Source organism: Acipenser ruthenus, chromosome 8 (assembly GCF_902713425.1).
Source record: "Acipenser ruthenus chromosome 8, fAciRut3.2 maternal haplotype, whole genome shotgun sequence".
Lineage (NCBI taxonomy): Eukaryota > Metazoa > Chordata > Actinopteri > Acipenseriformes > Acipenseridae > Acipenser > Acipenser ruthenus.
Window position 1 is genome coordinate 64364731 of NC_081196.1, and position 19054 is coordinate 64383784.

At 43.4% G+C, this 19054-nt stretch overlaps 1 protein-coding gene across 1 annotated transcript in view; it reads left to right on the forward strand.

Moving 5' to 3' along the window:
- Positions 1-17626, forward strand: part of LOC117407106 (transmembrane protein 131) — a 95575-nt gene extending 77949 nt beyond the window's left edge. Inside the window, exons 28-41 of the mRNA XM_059029494.1 lie at positions 264-450; positions 1057-1242; positions 2696-2854; positions 6566-7116; positions 7651-7820; positions 8798-8931; positions 9327-9454; positions 11330-11485; positions 12398-12551; positions 13677-13798; positions 14856-14943; positions 15227-15330; positions 15835-15998; positions 16599-17626. Of these exons, the coding sequence (XP_058885477.1) occupies positions 264-450; positions 1057-1242; positions 2696-2854; positions 6566-7116; positions 7651-7820; positions 8798-8931; positions 9327-9454; positions 11330-11485; positions 12398-12551; positions 13677-13798; positions 14856-14943; positions 15227-15330; positions 15835-15998; positions 16599-16859 (2564 nt within the window). The 3' untranslated portion in view covers positions 16860-17626. The remainder of the gene's footprint in view (positions 1-263; positions 451-1056; positions 1243-2695; positions 2855-6565; positions 7117-7650; positions 7821-8797; positions 8932-9326; positions 9455-11329; positions 11486-12397; positions 12552-13676; positions 13799-14855; positions 14944-15226; positions 15331-15834; positions 15999-16598) is intronic.
- Positions 17627-19054: the final 1428 nt, after the last annotated feature.

Consider the following 19054-nt stretch of genomic DNA (forward strand, 5'->3'; position numbering starts at 1 on the left):
GTAGAGCAGCCCATTAGAGGATGCGGTGTAGAGCAGCCCATTAGAGGATGCGGTGTAGAGCAGTCCATTAGAAGATGAGGTGTAGAGCAGCCCATTAGAAGATGAGGTGTAGAGCAGCCCATTAGAGGATGCGGTGTAGAGCAGCCCATTAGAAGATGGATGGAGTCTCTCTGGTGCTGGTTGAACGGGTCCCAGGATCTGCTACTGTTACCTGTCTGCGCTCTCAGGAAGAATAACCTACATGTGTTTGTTTTTATTCTTAGAAGTCAAATCAAAGGAGCCAAACTTTACACTAAAAAGAACATTCAAAGTTGAAAACACGGGCCAACTTCCAGTTTTTATCAAATCACCAGAAATTAGTGGATCTGCATGTGAGGGATACGGATTTAAAGTTGTCAACTGTCAAGAATTTGCACTTAAACCAAATGCTTCAAGAGACATTGTCATAATGTAAGTGGTTCATTCTTTATTGTGTGTGTGGAGGGGTTGGGGGGTTGAATTGAAAAAAAAAACAAGATAATGAAGGACAATCTATACATGTAAACTTGTTTCTTTACATTTGAATATGCAGTCACAATTTCAATGTTGTTTTGATCTACCTCTCCCATGTGTGTTCATTATAGATACACACTGCATGGTATTATACTAATGTAACATGCAAAATCCAAACTTTGATTCACCTGTTCCAGGATAGCAGAAGCTGTGGAGCATATGATCCTCACTCAACTGTAATACCCAAGCACAGTGTTACTAATATAATACTGCCTGCAGCTGAGAGAACATTCTCAGAAGAGCAGAGTATTGGGGTTTGAAAAGACTGAGGAATGTTAGAACAGCCGCAAGCAATGATATAATGCTGCCCTATTATGACATTAAAACAAGTTGTCCATAGCGTTCCCCATTCTGAGGGCAATTCAAAGACTTCTTACAATATCTTTGTCTTGGTAAATTTGACTTGATAGTGTTTTCATCCAGTACAGTAAAGCTGCTTGAGGTAACATGCAGGTTTGTGTGTGTTAAATAATGTACATGGTCAGTACGTTTTCTTTTCTCCAGGTTTACACCAGATTTCACTGCTTCAAGAATCCTTCGTGAACTGAAGCTCGTTACAGCAGGAGGCTCTGAGTTTGTGTTTGTTCTGAACGCATCACTTCCTTATCACATGCTGGCTGCATGTGCTGAAGCCCTGCCCAGGCCGAGCTGGGAGCTCCACGTGTACATAATCATCTCCCTGGTAATGAGGTACGGAGCTGGGCAAAGGCCTCCACGTGTACATAATCATCTCCCTGGTAATGAGGTACGGAGCTGGGCAAAGGCCTCCACGTGTACATAATCATCTCCCTGGTAATGAGGTACGGAGCTGGGCAAAGGCCTCCGCGTGTACATAATCATCTCCCTGGTAATGAGGTACGGAGCTGGGCAAAGGCCTCCACGTGTACATAATCATCTCCCTGGTAATGAGGTATGGAGCTGGGCAAAGGCCTCCACGTGTACATAATCATCTCCCTGGTAATGAGGTACGGAGCTGGGCAAAGGCCTCCACGTGTACATAATCATCTCCCTGGTAATGAGGTACGGAGCTGGGCAAAGGCCTCCGCGTGTACATAATCATCTCCCTGGTAATGAGGTACGGAGCTGGGCAAAGGCCTCCGCGTGTACATAATCATCTCCCTGGTAATGAGGTACGGAGCTGGGCAAAGGCCTCCACGTGTACATGATCATCTCCCTGGTAATGAGGTACGGAGCTGGGCAAAGGCCTCCACGTGTACATAATCATCTCCCTGGTAATGAGGTACGGAGCTGGGCAAAGGCCTCCACGTGTACATAATCATCTCCCTGGTAATGAGGTACGGAGCTGGGCAAAGGCCTCCACGTGTACATAATCATCTCCCTGGTAATGAGGTACGGAGCTGGGCAAAGGCCTCCACGTGTACATAATCATCTCCCTGGTAATGAGGTACGGAGCTGGGCAAAGGCCTCCACGTGTACATAATCATCTCCCTGGTAATGAGGTACGGAGCTGGGCAAAGGCCTCCGCGTGTACATAATCATCTCCCTGGTAATGAGGTACGGAGCTGGGCAAAGGCCTCTGCGTGTACATAATCATCTCCCTGGTAATGAGGTACGGAGCTGGGCAAAGGCCTCCGCGTGTACATAATCATCTCCCTGGTAATGAGGTACGGAGCTGGGCAAAGGCCTCTGCGTGTACATAATCATCTCCCTGGTAATGAGGTACGGAGCTGGGCAAAGGCCTCTGCGTGTACATAATCATCTCCCTGGTAATGAGGTACGGAGCTGGGCAAAGGCCTCTGCGTGTACATAATCATCTCCCTGGTAATGAGGTACGGAGCTGGGCAAAGGCCTCCACGTGTACATAATCATCTCCCTGGTAATGAGGTACGGAGCTGGGCAAAGGCCTCCACGTGTACATGATCATCTCCCTGGTAATGAGGTACGGAGCTGGGCAAAGGTCTCCATGTGTACATAATCATCTCCCTGGTAATGAGGTACGGAGCTGGGCAAAGGCTGGTCTGCACCCTTACCTTCAATTAACATTGAAGTGCGTTGTCTTGTTTTGCTTGTTTTGGATTATTCCAAACTTCAGGTTTAAACATAATAAATAAATGAGCTCCACAAAGAATTCATATTGAGTGACTCTGTTGAATACATATCTTTTTTTTTTTTCAATTTGCAGTTCCATGTTCCTTTTAGTGATTGCAACAGCCTACTTAGAAGCACAAGGAATATGGGAGCCGTTTAAGAGACGTCTGTCTGTTGAAGCATCCAACCCTCCTTTTGATTTGGGGAGGCCATTTGATCTCAGGAGAATCGTAGGAATTTCATCCGATGGAAAGTAAGTTTATCACAGCCAATCAAACAGTCATTGGCAACAGCCAGCCAATCTAGCAACAGTCATTGGCAACAGCCAGCCAATCAAGCAACAGTCATTGGCAACAGCCAGCCAATCAAGCAACAGTCATTGGCAACAGCCAGCCAATCAAGCAACAGTCATTGGCAACAGCCAGCCAATCAAGCAACAGTCATTGGCAACAGCCAGCCAATCAAGCAACAGTCATTGGCAACAGCCAGCCAATCAAGCAACAGTCATTGGCAACAGCCAGCCAATCAAGCAACAGTCATTGGCAACAGCCAGCCAATCAAGCAACAGTCATTGGCAACAGGCAACCAAACAAGTCATTAGCAACAGCCTACCATTCTTTTGTTGAAATGCTGAACATACAGCACAGGATTCAAGAGATTCAAGTTATACAACATGTTTGCCTGACAGAATTGTTAATGTAACTGAAATCACATTCTACAGAAAAAAAAAAAAAAAAAAAAGTTTATCCACATACCGGAGCTTAAATATTTTAACATTGAACAACATGCCAGAAAGGTAGAGCACAGAAAGCCACGGGTGTGACCGATCACTACTAGTTTAGATTCAGTTTGTAGCGATCACTTCTAGTTTAGATTCTTTTAAAGACTTACTTTTTTAGAAAGGCGTTTTTATGATTTTTATGACTGTTTTATTTCCTTGTGCTTTATGTATAATCTTTTGATTTTTTGCTGTACTATTAATTGAAGCGCTATACAAAATTAAAGTTTTTTTTTATTATTAGATTCAGTTTGTAGCGATCGCTTCTAGTTTAGATTCAGTTTGTAGCGATCGCTTCTAGTTTAGATTCAGTTTGTAGCGATCGCTTCTAGTTATCTTAACTAATGTATTCTTGTTGAGGTTCAGTTTTTATATAATTTGGGGTTTCAATTATCGCATCCGGGTGCGGTGTGTTTTTTTTTTTTTTTTTTTTACATTTTTTTTTTTTTTTTGAATTGAAAGCACCCAGCGGTCTCAAAAAAAAAAAAAAAACAGACGTCACCAGGATTTGATGACTAGAATGGAATGTGATGTACTACATCAGGGTTTTTCAACCGGGGGTACGCGTACCCCAGGGGGTACTTCTAAGGGTCATAGGGATACGCAGGACGACTCAGAAATGCACAAAAAAATGGAAAGTTAGAAAATAATGGTCTTGAATTTAACGGTATTATATATTCTCTAAACCACGGTGTGTACTCTTATTTAATCTTTGTTTAGCAGCTCAAACTTAACTGCTAATGAAAAAAAAAAAAAAAAACTTGCCACAGAATCTATCGCGTCCTCATTTTCCACCTGTACGCATGCGCGATTTCCATTGCGTGGATTTCCACTCTCATATATGGTGAAGCAGGCGTCTGGCGATTGAGCCTGGAGAGCGCTCTGTGCTGCTCCTGATCTTTGCTGTTTTCAACTTGTCGTATCAGTGAAGCGCAGTGTTTCTGCATTGTACAGAAGTATAAATGCTCTGGTAAACATTAAATAGTCATCACAATACTTCTACTTGGATGGTTTTTGTTTATTCAATTCAATTCAATTCAAACCTTTATTTAACCAGGTAAAGACATTGAGAACAAGTTCTCATTTAAAATGCCGACCTGTTCAAGAGGCAACATGAATACAACAATACATAGACAGTTGGAGACATTACAGCAAAAATAAATAAAAAATAAAATAAAATCAGTGTCTGCTCTGACAAGCACATGAAACAGGGAAAAGAGCTTCAAGTCTAGAAAAGAAAGCACCCTCTGAGATAAAACCAGGGAGTTTAAGCCTTGATTGTAACTCATTCCAAACGTGAGCAGCTGCATATTGGAATGAGTTATCCCCAACAGCAATAAAAACACGAGAGACAATTCAACTAATCAAATTGCTGAATCGAAGGTTGTAATAGGAGACCGATATAGTCAACAATTCACTTAAATAGAGGGGTGATTTCCCGATTAGTGTTTTATAAATGAGTCTGTACCAATGACATAGCCGACGTGTTTGAAGTGAGGGCCAGCCAACCAAATTGTAGAGATCACAGTGATGAGAGCGGTAGGGAGCACCAGTGACAAATCTTATTGCAGAGTGATATAAAGCAGCAAGCTTCCTAAGGGCAATATTAGAAGCAGCTTTATAAATGACATCTCCATAATCTAAAATGGGTAGTACACACATCTGTACCAATAAGTACTTAGCTGGCTGTGTGAAGCATGATTTATTTTGGTAAAGAAAGCCGAGTCTAGCTAGAACTTTCGATTGTAGTTTGATATGTGGTTCAAAGAAGACTACGCGGCGATCTGATTCAAACATTCAAAATCCTAAAAGGTATAGACAATGTCGACCCAGGGGACTTCTTTGACCTGAAAAAAGAAACAAGGACCAGGGGTCACAAATGGAGATTAGATAAAGGGGCATTCAGAACAGAAAATAGGAGGCACTTTTTTACACAGAGAATTGTGAGGGTCCAATTGGAACCAATTGGAACCAACTCCCAGTAATGTTGTTGAAGCTGAAACCCTGGGATTCTTCAAGAAGCTGCTTGTTGAGATTCTGGGATCAATAAGCTACTAACAACCAAACGAGCAAGATGGGCTGAATGGCCTCCTTTCGTTTGTAAACTTTCTTATGTTCTTAAAAGTAAGCGCACTGTCTAGCCAAATACCCAGATATTTATAAACTTCCACTTGCTCAAGGTCAACCTTACAAAAGGTACCAATTTTGCAGCCTTGCTCAAGAACTGCAGGATTGGTAACATTTGCACATTACCACGGCTGCATTTTATTAACAGTAATAGCGGCTGGTTGAATATGTGTTCAGTGTTTGATACATTTCTTACTTGCAATAGAAAAACAAAGGAAAACACAAAAGTCAGAAAGTACAAAGCGACATAGTTATACAGAGTCCCTTTGGATCATTTTTAGTTAGTAATTATAGTTTTATCTTGAAGTTAATGTTTTTGGTACTGTAAACATTTTAAACTGCACACATAATTATGCTGAGGTTGGAAGTAAATAGTAACGTGATAAACATTTACAGAGCAGACTATTTTGTATTATTTATAATGACTTATCCCAACAGAAGGTGTATATGAGTGTTTCCAAAGATTCCTAAATACTACCTTTTTAATTCTTTGTATCCAAAATTTACCTGAAACCTCCTGACGGAAGGGGTACAGTTTCAAAAAACGGTTGAAAATCCCTGAGCTAAATGATTCTAACAAGAAGAATGATAGTTTTTATGGTGCAATGTTAGAATTTAGTTAGGATTTTTCACGGAAAGGGTGGTGAACTATTGGAACAGGCTGCTGGACAGAGTTGTTGAAGCAGAGACTATCGGATCCTTCAAGAATAGACTGGATGCTGTCATGAGCAATCCTGTATAACCCCCTCTGTTACCACAATAATAAGACCTTTAGCTAGCCTGAAGGAAGGGCGTGCGTTTAGCCACATATTCCCCGAGGGTTTATTTCTCCTGCTAACCTGATTAGGGGGTTTTGTTGTTACTCTCCTGAGTGCTAACGGACCACGCTGGCACCAGAGCGAGCGAGCGAGCGAGCAGAGGTGGGCCGAATGTGTCCTTTTCTCGTTCTTGAATTTCTTCTGCTCTTATGACTGAGTTCACACATGCAAGCTGCTCTTAAGCAAGTCCTAGTCCTGTTTTTAAATGCATGGATGCATTTTCCCTTTTTGTGTTTTGTAGCTTGAATGAATATGGAGCCGGCGGGGGGGGGGCCTCTAGGTCCAGTGCCGGGACCCACAGGCAGTGCAGTACACAGGCCCCACTGCACAGCAATAGAAACCCTGGGGACTGTGAAGCTGTCAAATCAAGGACCAGCTCCAGTAATGTCAGCAAGACATCTATGCAAGCAGCCTCAACACAGTCTGCCAGCAGTAAAGCAGGCAGCCCTGCTTCAGAGACGAATCCAGCCCAGTATCAGAATACAAACAGAAAGCATCGGACTGCCAGGCAGCAGCACCAAGCACAGCAGCAGCAGCAGCAGCTTCAGCAACTGGCTCCCAGCCTCCCAGAGCAGCAGCAGCAGCTGCAGCAACCAGCAGCGCCTGAACAGCAAGAAAGCTCTCCAAAACCCCCGCCAGCACAGCCAGAGAGCAGCACAGTCAAGCACAGCTTCGAGGACTCAGATTACAGCAGCCTTCTGGAAGCCATGGACAAAGACCTGGTGTGGCCCGAGTCACCACCATCCCCCGTGTTCCAAGAGCAGCCCTCGTCTCCAGCAGCACAGAGTAAAGGTACAGTGACTTCACCCGGGCTTCTTTTAATGTTGTACAAGTCAGCCATTCTGAGATTGGATTGGCATTGTTTTAACCGCTTTTCCATTCCACTAGTCGATTTATTCTGTGCTTCCCCTCGTAAACAGCTGTATTCTATGATTCTCTTAATCAAGTTCCTCTACAGGTGGTGTCTCGTGATTTATGAACGGTTTCAGTGCCTCATTGTTTTTAACCTCAGGCTATATAAATGGTGCAATCTTTAACACAATTCCATTTTACAACCCATTTGATCTTCTGACATACACTAGACTATGTACCGGGTATGCTTTTGGTTTTGTTCCCATTCCTAGTTTATAATGGGGTTCGTTTTCACAGTATGGTTATCAAAGCATCTGGCAATTCATTGGTGGATTTAGTAGTTCAAGAACATAAAGCTGTGAGTTAAGTGATCGAAGGAATACGTTGTATTGTTAGAAACAAGAAGCCGTTAAACAGTAAGTGATACAGCTGGCCCCTTGATTTCTAAATCTTGTTGTATTTGACACTTAAAAGGAAAACTTCAGCGTAAAACGAAGGCTCAGAAAAAACGTGAAGAAAAGGAGAGAACAACAAAGGCAGGGCCGCAGGAAGACGAATTGAAAGAGACTCTGGCAGAAAATGACGACAGCTCTTCAACCACCACGGAAACATCGAACCCGGACGCAGAAGCAAGTGGAAAAGAGGTTACAAGGGCTTTTCTTTTTGTTAGGTTTTACAATTTGGAAAGAAAAACCTTTGTCCTGGTACCCAGTGGAGGAATGAACATGCCACTAGCAGTACCATCACATGTACAACTTCCTGATCAACTGGCAGTACCATCACATGTACAACTTCCTGATCAACTAGCAATACCATCACATGTACAACTTCCAGATCAACTAGCAATACCATCACATGTACAACTTCCTGAACATGCCACTAGCAATACCATCACATGTACAACTTCCTGAACATGCCACTAGCAATACCATCACATATACAACTTCCTGATCAACTAGCAATACCATCACATGTACAACTTCCTGATCAACTAGCAATACCATCACATGTACAACTTCCTGATCAACTAGCAATACCATCACATGTACAACTTCCTGAACATGCCACTAGCAATACCATCACATATACAACTTCCTGATCAACTAGCAATACCATCACATGTACAACTTCCTGATCAACTAGCAATAAAATCACATGTACAACTTCCTGAACATGCCACTAGCAATACCATCACATGTACAACTTCCTGAACATGCCACTAGCAATACCATCACATATACAACTTCCTGATCAACTAGCAATACCATCACATGTACAACTTCCTGATCAACTAGCAATACCATCACATGTACAACTTCCTGATCAACTAGCAATACAATCACATGTACAACTTCCTGACTAATTATGTGTCAACTTTTACATTGGTTTACTTTTGCCCAAAATGTTGACCTGCCATTTCATTAAAGTATGAAGTGTGCCGTGGTTTAATCTGGTAGCTCCTCCTCTTATCAGCAGTGATTTACATTGCGGCTCTGTGTTGCACGTGTGGTTTGCTTATCCAGGTGCAGCTTTACAAATAAAATGGATGCCTTTTTTAATCCAAGTCTGTTGCCTGCATGATCGGTGGATGAACTCATCTTGGCTGTTTCACTTTCAACAGGAGCCCGAGAAAAAGAAAGTGAGACCGTCCACTTTTAATAAAGAAAGAGAAGACAATCATCTATTTCACATCAAACTCCAAAACAAGAAACTAGGCAATACAAAGAAGGAAAACCAAACCGATGCCAAATCCAGGTAATTGATTCCTATTATTATTATTATTATTATTATTATTATTATTATTATTATTATTATTATTATTATTATTATTATTATTATTTGTTTATTTTAACAGACGCCTTTATCCAAGGCGACTTAGAGACTAGGGTGTGTAAACTATGCATCAGCTGCATAGTCACTTACAAACATCTCGCCTGAAAGACGGAGCACAAGGAGGTTCAGTGACTTGCTCAGGGTCGCACAGCGAGTCAGTGAATGAGCCGGGATTTGAACCGGGGACCTCCTGGTTACAAGCTCTTTTCTTTATCCACTGGACCGCACAGTCTCCTGTATATCATTAGCATATCCTTTTGTTTTACAATGCTGATAAGCTGTCTGATTGCCCATGTGTTTCATTGTTTACTTCATAGTTGTTTGGAGTTGCCATATACAACCCCCCTGGAAAACAAGCAGCGCAAGAGCTTCACCTTGAAAACCTTGATGCAGCAGCCACCGCGAGCAGGGGGCCCCAAAACGAGACATCTACACAAACAAAGAGGTGCTTATTGTACAACCGATCTAAAATGAATGCTGCATAGCTTGAGTAGGTTACGATTCAGTGAAAAGAAACAGGACAAGACAGAGATAGAAGTACTTTATACAAATGCTCGGCCACTTGTGACTTTAATCCACTCTATAGGTTTGCAAACTACAGTGAAAGAAAAAAAAAAGAATACATGTATGGGATGCTTTGGAATTGGCATATCTGTAAAAAAATTGCATTGGATTTGATTTCATTTAGAAGACAGGCAGGGCTGGCCTTGGGCTGTGTGGGGCCCTAGGCGGTGATGATTCAGTGCAGGGTCCAGAACATCACATGAATGCTACAGTAGCAACCGCTTCTTAAAGTGAGTATATATAGATGCATCATGTAATCATATGCACCTACATATACTAACGTTAAGGTACGGTAAATAATAGTCATGACATTCAAATGTAAATAATACTTGTTTCAGTTTGTTAGACTTTATCATTTTATATAATTCACAGCTTCAAAGCACTCAGAATTCCAGTGTACTTCAAACATATCGCATATTTGTTTCTAAAATGCCCCTGCCCCAATAGGCCTATTGAAAAGTACTGTAATGCCCGACCTAGAAGTGGTTTCTAACAGGTCGACGGCGAGAATAACCAGGCAGCAATAAATAATAATAACAAAACAATCCCTCTTTGACACTCGACACTCTCTGTGCAATGCCACTTTTTTACAATTATCAAATCCTTTTTTTCACTTTACGTTCAAAATTACTATAAATGACATTTAATAGAGAAGTGTACGGTGCTGCAAGCAGGCAATAGAAATGTGCATTATAAATATCATATGGGAGATACTGAAATTGAAGAAGGAATCTATGAAAAAGACCTAGGAGTTTATGTTGACTCAGAAATGTCTTCATCTAGACAATGTGGGGAAGCTATAAAAAAGGCTAACAAGATGCTCGGATATATTGTGAGAAGTGTTGAATTTAAATCAAGGGAAGTAATGTTAAAACTCTACAATGCATTAGTAAGACCTCACCTAGAATATTGTGTTCAGTTCTGGTCACCTCGTTACAAAAAGGATATTGCTGCTTTAGAAATAGTGCAAAGAAGAGCAACCAGAATTATTCCGGGTTTAAAAGGCATGTCATATGCAGACAGGCTTAAAGAATTAAATCTATTCAGTCTTGAACAAAGAAGACTACGCGGCGATATGATTCAAACATTCAAAATCCTAAAAGGTATAGACAATGTCGACCCAGGGGACTTCTTTGACCTGAAAAAAGAAACAAGGACCAGGGGTCACAAATGGAGATTAGATAAAGGGGTATTCAGAACAGAAAATAGGAGGCACTTTTTTACACAGAGAATTGTGAGGGTCTGGAACCAACTCCCCAGTAATGTTGTTGAAGCTGACACCCTGGGATCCTTCAAGAAGCTGCTTGATGAGATTCTGGGATCAATAAGCTACTAACAACCAAACGAGCAAGATGGGCCGAATGGCCTCCTCTCGTTTCCCACTCGCCTGTGTGTATGGAGGAGTGTGGGCGGGTCATGTGAGTAGTCAAGACCCAATGAGAAACGCTCATCATCGATGGTTGCTAAGGAATAAATAAAACAATTAAAAAGTAATTTAATGTTGCTGGCACTGTATATGAGGTGCCCCAGTTTTGCAGCCCTGGCGTTTTGCGCGCACGTAACGAACACATTAAATGTCGCGGCACGTTCAGTCTCACGGCAGTCCGGTGGAACGCCGGCCCCCAGGGTGGGGTTCCTAGGAGGCTGCCTCGCTCGCCTTGCCCTAAGGCCGGACCTGAAGACATGCATGTGTGTAGAAACAAAAATCTCAGGACATGAAATGCCTCTAAAACAGTTGCACGTTTATTCTTTCCAGCCTCCTGTGGAAAGCTTGAAGATTGCAGATCAACTGCGGCAAAATTCCTTTCTAACGGTTGTGTTCAGGAGCTGGGAAACAGCAGCAGCTCCGAGGGGGAAAAGGACTCTCCTCCACCGGAATGGTTTTTCGTTCCGCTTCATGAGGCCGGCAGCTGTAAGTACAAGCTGAGCCGTGACGGGGTCCGTGTGCAGAGCAGGAATGTGCACAAGGATTGCCCAATGGCTGCCATGAAAAATGAAATTAATGAAGCTCATATTTCCAGGCATGGGCCAAAAGCAGGCTTTATTAACCCTTAGCGGTCCATTTATTCAGCGCATCTCAAGCACGTCAGGTCCAATTTATTTTCGCACGCAGTTTATTTCAGACGCGCTGTTTAAAAGTATTTTTTTTCACAGTAAAACAGGTTTAAAACGCACAGCATATCAACAGGACACTCAGTACTGCATCTCCAGCCCTGCCCCACCCCTTGTTCGCTGTATTTTTCACATACCTCTTCATAGTAGTGCATACCGATAAATCATCTCCTGATCACTCGTTTTATCACCAAACTCCTCAATAATGCGATCCAAGTCACTATTTTATTACTATAACATCTCAAAAAGCTCTGCAAAAGTCTGTGATATTCTTTGAGCGATGGATGCAGAAGCAGCTATCTTGTTTGTTTATGCCTGTGTTACCTATGTGGTGCTGGGACTATCTGTATTCATGAGATACGCCCCTTTTATTTAATTTTTTTTTTGCTTCTCTCGGCTCCTATCGGTCTCACTCGGCCATTGAATGGTTTTCTCGGCTTTTTCCAGAGAAAAAACGACAAGAGACCTGTTTTACGTCTTTTTGATGATGTCGGACAGGGACCGACATTGGACCGGAAAGGGAAAACCGCAATGTCGGACCAGGTCTGACATAGGACCGAAAAGGGTTAAACCCATTGCTGATGAATGTGTTGGTGCTGTCTTATGGAAATGTACAGAATATATATGTTTATATCCATTAAATGCCTGTCTAGGGAGGATAAGTTGACACACAGCTGCATGTATATGTGTTTGCTTGTTTTTTTTTTTAAAGCCACAGACAGCCTTCACCAGATCTCCATGCAGACCATGAATGCCGATGCTTTTCTAAAAAGGCCCGTTTCCTCCATGTCGGGAACTTCATCCCCACCCCCGCCAACATTGAACTTCTCCCGTGGCTCCTACAGCAGCATTGTCAATGCCAGCAGGTGAGCATGTCTCTCTGTGCCCTTGGTGTCATGTGATCAAAGGCCCCCTACAGAAGACTGGGGTCTCTCTCTGTGTCATGTGATCAAGGGGGCGTGCCTGTCATGTGATCAAGGGGCGTGTCTCTGTATCCTGTGTCAGTGAGTGTCATGTGGGCAAGGGGGTGTGTCTCTCTGCTGTGTCAGCGAGTGTCATGTGATCAAGGGTGTGTGGTCCAGTGGTTAAAGAAAAGGGCTTATAACCAGGAGGTCCCCGGTTCAAATCCCACCTCAGCCACTGACTCATTGTGTGATCTTGAGCAAGTCACTTAACCTCCTTGTGCTCCGTCTTTCGGGTGAGACGTAATTGTAAGTGACTCTGCAGCTGATGCATAGTTCACACACCCTAGACTCGGCAAGTCGCCTTGGATAAAGGCGTCTGCTAAATAAACAAATAATAATAATAGTGTGTCTGTGCCCTAAGGGGCGTGTCTCTGTATCCTGTGTCAGTGAGTGTCATGTGATCAAGGGGGTGTGTCTCTGTGCCCTGTCTACAGCAACGCCATGTATAAAGGTCAGTGTTTTCCTCAGTGAAACCTGCTTGGGTTTGTGATGACACAGCACTTGTAACATGTATCTATTATCTGTTATTGCACAGTTTAGGCTTGTCGGATTAATACAACCCCCCAATAAATGAGATTAATTTCAGTTTTGAATGGGGCTGATTTTAGCAGCTCCCACAAAGGTATAGAAACCAAAGGTGATATCCAGGATTCCTTGACAGCAGGGGCATTGACAAGAGCGCTCGTGACGCGTTTCAAATGCAAACTGCACCGCGGGAGAGATCCGCTCGTCAGGAGTGCTGAGCTGTAAAGTTTGAATGGTTTTACTCCAAAGCCGATCTACAGTCAGCTGTGGACCCCCCCCAGTGTAAACACTCCCGTGGTCATCTGTTACGTGGAGCATCCAATAAAAATGCACAAATCTGATTTAGCCCGTCCCATCTCAGGAGCACTTAATGATACTTCATGTCTTCCTCAACTAATTTCTCCCTTTTCAGGATGCACCTTCCCCCTTGAACTATGTCACCAGGGGTGATTTATTATAAATATCAGGGTTATTTTTAATTATTATTTTCCTGTCTTGCAGAGAGAATTATGTGAAGAAGCCAAATGGAACCAAACCCAAGTTAACAAAATCTACTTCTTTGCCGGGCAAAAACGGGAACCCGACCTTTGCAGCTGTAGCTGCTGGTTATGACAAGAGTCCAGGTAACACACTGTGCTGTGAGTCTCTAAAGAGTGCAGGTAACACACTGTGCTGTGAGTCTCTAAAGAGTGCAGGTAACACACTGTGCTGTGAGTCTCTAAAGAGTGCAGGTAACACACTGTGCTGTGAGTCTCTAAAGAGTGCAGGTAACACACTGTGCTGTGAGTCTCTAAAGAGTGCAGGTAACACACTGTGCTGTGAGTCTCTAAAGAGTGCAGGTAACACACTGTGCTGTGAGTCTCTAAAGAGTGCAGGTAACACACTGTGCTGTGAGTCTCTAAAGAGTGCAGGTAACACACTGTGCTGCGAGTCTCTAAAGAGTGCAGGTAACACACTGTGCTGTGAGTCTCTAAAGAGTGCAGGTAACACACTGTGCTGCGAGTCTCTAAAGAGTGCAGGTAACACACTGTGCTGTGAGTCTCTAAAGAGTGCAGGTAACACACTGTGCTGTGAGTCTCTAAAGAGTGCAGGTAACACACTGTGCTGCGAGTCTCTAAAGAGTGCAGGTAACACACTGTGCTGTGAGTCTCTAAAGAGTGCAGGTAACACACTGTGCTGCGAGTCTCTAAAGAGTGCAGGTAACACACTGCTGTGAGTCTCTAAAGAGTGCAGGTGACACACTGTGCTGTGAGTCTCTAAAGAGTGCAGGTAACACACTGTGCTGCGAGTCTCTAAAGAGTGCAGGTAACACACTGTGCTGTGAGTCTCTAAAGAGTGCAGGTAACACACTGTGCTGCGAGTCTCTAAAGAGTGCAGGTAACACACTGTGCTGTGAGTCTCTAAAGAGTGCAGGTAACACACTGTGCTGCGAGTCTCTAAAGAGTGCAGGTAACACACTGCTGTGAGTCTCTAAAGAGTGCAGGTGACACACTGTGCTGTGAGTCTCTAAAGAGTGCAGGTAACACACTGTGCTGCGAGTCTCTAAAGAGTGCAGGTAACACACTGTGCTGCGAGTCTCTAAAGAGTGCAGGTAACACACTGTGCTGTGAGTCTTTTAAAACCAGCATGTTTAGTGGACTGGGATTTCTTTCTTTTAAACTGTCTGCAATGTGTTTGCAGGGGGCAGCGGTCCCTCCAAGGGTTCATCCAGCAAGAGAGACACCGCTGGCAGTATGAACATTCCCTTTGAGAGTGATGGTTCTGACAGGTAAGAGAAACTACAGCCAGCCCTGGATCCTGGGATCTGCTTCCATTGTCTTAGACAGGCAGTACCATCCTACAGTTTGTACTGTGCTTTGTGGGAGGCGGTGAGACTTAACGTCTTGTTTATGGAATAGGAATCCAATGTGCACCAAGCTGTGTGCTTTGTATCCAGAACGCATCACACATTTGCCTCACCCTGTTGAAGTCTGTGAACAGTGTGTTTATTGTGACTTCATATTTGTATTTGATTGTTTCTTGAATAACATATTTTACATTATTTGAAATAGTTCTGCTTTATGGAGCCACGTCGGCAACCCCAACAGCCCAAACAACTTTGCACTGAACTCTTTCTCAGCTTTCGGATCCAGCAACTCCTTCAACCTCACTGGAGGTGAGCTTTGGGGCTTATACTGGGAGGTAGAAGGGGTGCATGTAGGGTTAAGAACAATAAAGAAATAATAATAATTGGTAGTTCATTGATGCAGTCTCTGTGATCCTGTGTTTAGTCTGCATTACGACGCTCTGTGAGCCTGTGTTTAGTCTGCATTACGACGCTCTGTGTGGCTGTGTGGTCCAGTGGTTAAAGAAAAGGTCCCTGGTTCAAATCCCACCTCAGCCACTGACTCATTGTGTGACCCTGATCAAGTCACTTAACCTCCTTGTGCTCCGTCTTTCGGGTGAGACGTAATTGTAAGTGACTCTGCAGCTGATGCATAGTTCACACACCCTAGTCTCTGTAAGTCACCTTGGATAAAGGCGCCTGTTAAATAAACAAATAATAATAATAATAATAATCTGTGAGCCTGTGTTTAGTCTACATTACGACGCTCTGTGATCCTGTGTTTTTAGTCTGCATTACGATTCTGTAAACCTGTGTGTATTTGTTTTTACTCAGAGGTGTTTAGTGGTATTGGGTTTTCCAAGCCCTACAGCAGTCCAGAAGCACAGCAGACCTGGCTTGGATACCCCATGCCTGTGGCCTCCATATGGGACCCTCCAGCCAGTGATCCTCTGCCTGCCTGGCCGCCCAGCTCGGGCTCCTCCACAGCCCCCACAACAGTAAGCCTGCCTCCTTCAAGAACATTACTATTGTATACAGCATCCAGGGAGGGACATGAGGCTCCCATTGCATAGCACTGTGATCCATGCCTGCATTTACTATGAGTTGAATAACACTCACCAGAGGTAGTAACCTATACACACTGGGACTGATCAAGCTCATAGTGAAACCTGGATTGGGTGAAACTGCTCTGCAATAAGAGTATTATTTCCATCCCACATGAAGTCTTGGCTTTTGGTTTGACCTCCTGACTCCATGTTCAGAGAACACTCAGCAGCTATGAAATTATTGAAAAACAAGAGTGTTAGATGAACACATTTTTTACAAATGGAAAACCATGACTGATCTCTGAAATTACAGACACATTACAGCAGTATAATACAGTCAGTAGCATTCACTGTTCAAGAATGTATCCCTGTTTAAAATTCTACCAACACACAAAACACATGCTTTGATTCATTTTTGTTTGTTTGTTTTTTTTGGGGGGGAGGAGTTCTATTTCTTGCTAAAATACAGTGTGGTATTCTAATAATCTTGTTGTCCTAGTATTACAATATTTAGCTGTTGTAAAACTCTATTTAAATGTGTTTGCTTTGCAGTCAGTCCTTGGCAATGGCAGCACCCTCTGGTCTTCAAGCACTCCATTCAGCCGCTCCATCTGGTCCACGAGTGTGGAAAGTGGCCTTCCCTTCTCCACTCCTCCTCCTGAGCCCATCGGAAGCAACAGTGCTGCCCCACCCTCGAACCCCGACATGGGCAGGACCTACAACCCCTGGAGCATGTGGCGCCCCACACTGGGCCGGAGGAGCTCCGAACCCTGGCCCAACAACGCCAGCTCTGCCCCTGACAGCGGAGACTAGGGGCTCGCACTCTGCCCCTCGCTTTAAAACAAGCCACGCAAATTCAACACCTTCTTTATTTTAAATGCACAATTTCTTCGCTATAACAAATAACTATTAATGCTTCCTGCCAGAAAATGACGGCTCCAAACTGGCTTCGATAGCCCCTCCAGTCTAACCGTTCTGGTGATGAAATAAATGTTTACTGTTGTTAGTACTTCAACAGATGAGGCTTGTTCTTTTCACTCATTTTTAAATGTAACTTTAGCAACCCAAACTTAAAAAATTCACAAAACTTAATTATTAATAATAATAATAATGATGTGGCCCTTATAGGGATGTTCTGTACATGTTAACATTTCCCTTTTAAAATGAATTAGGATTTTTTCTGGTCATTTTTAAGGGGGGAGAGGGGAGTATTAGAATGTGTTCTTGAAACGAGCACTTTGTGTAAAGTTAAACAATTCAGAGAGGGTCTTGGTTTAAGGGTTGCAGTGATGTGTTTGGCATGGTGGCTCTGGATTTGAAGCTGTTAATGGGTTCTGGATAGCGTGGTTGTTAAGAGTTATCAGGCTGGCGGATTGGCCATGTTACCAGTCTTTGTATTGTCATCTTTGCGTGCTTGGGGCTTTGTGTCTCTGCTGCCTCGGGGCATTTTAACAGTTTGCACTGAAGTCCTCCTGGACCTCTTGAAGGGCTCAAGGGGTTGGGTGGATTTCTCATTAAAAGGACAACTCTGGGTTGTACTTTTTAAATTAAATAAATGTTTTCAAAAAAAGTTTTCCTCTTTTAATTGTTAAATTTCCTATTTATAGTACAAGTAAGGCTGTGTTTCACGGTTATCACAGATTTCACAATTTAAGTGCATTGTACCCATTGTGTCTAATATATAGTTAGTTCCCTGTTCAAATTCCCATTTCCCATATTTTTATCACTTAAATAAATACAGCAAACATTTGCCTTACTGACACACTCCCTGTGACACTGCATTAGGAACCTGGCAGCCGGTTCGGTGTGCTTCCTGAATGACACACTCCCTGTGACACTGCATTAGGAACCTGGCAGCCGGTTCGGTGTGCTTCCTGAATGACACACTCCCTGTGACACTGCATTCGGAACCTGGCAGCCGGTTCGGTGTGCTTCCTGAATGACACACTCCCTGTGACACTGCATTCGGAACCTGGCAGCCGGTTCGGTGTGCTTCCTGAATGACACACTCCCTGTGACACTGCATTCGGAACCTGGCAGCCGGTTCGGTGTGCTTCCTGAATGACACACTCCCTGTGACACTGCATTAGGAACCTGGCAGCCGGTTCGGTGTGCTTCCTGAATGACACACTCCCTGTGACACTGCATTAGGAACCTGGCAGCCGGTTCGGTGTGCTTCCTGAATGACACACTCCCTGTGACACTGCATTAGGAACCTGGCAGCCGGTTCGGTGTGCTTCCTGAATGACACACTCCCTGTGACACTGCATTAGGAACCTGGCAGCCGGTTTGGTGTGCTTCCTGAATGACACACTCCCTGTGACACTGCATTAGGAACCTGGCAGCCGGTTCGGTGTGCTTCCTGAATGACACACTCCCTGTGACACTGCATTAGGAACCTGGCAGCCGGTTCGGTGTGCTTCCTGATTGACACACTCCCTGTGACACTGCATTAGGAACCTGGCAGCCGGTTCGGTGTGCTTCCAGTAAATGATTGAATACACACTGCATAGAGCAGCACAATTTCTTTCAAATGTCTTCAAGGAAAAAGACACTAGCTGCATCAAAGATGTGAAATATGTCTGCTAAAGATTGCTCTGTCCGGTACAAGGGGACATTTCATGTGTTATTTATCTATTTGTTTTCACTTTTGATAATTCACAGATGGTGAAAATAGAATGTCTTTTAAAATATTCTCCAATTTAGCATGTAGTTTTTCAGGTAAGCATTTAAATATGCAACATTATCTTTTTTCTATTTTTATACATGTTTAATCGTGAAATACCTTGAAATAGTAATTATTTTTAGGTATTTTTTTTTTAATGTGAACAAAAATACAGCCCTAATCGTAAGTAGCAGCTTCCTTGTAGTGCTGAACCTCGGTGTTCATGGTTTGGAAACGTTTAGAACATTGTGTGTGTTTGAAGTCAGCTGACCTGAAGAGTGGAAACTCTTTAAGGACTCGGTTAAAGATGTGGTTCTGTCTTCTGATTTTAGTAAGAGATTGG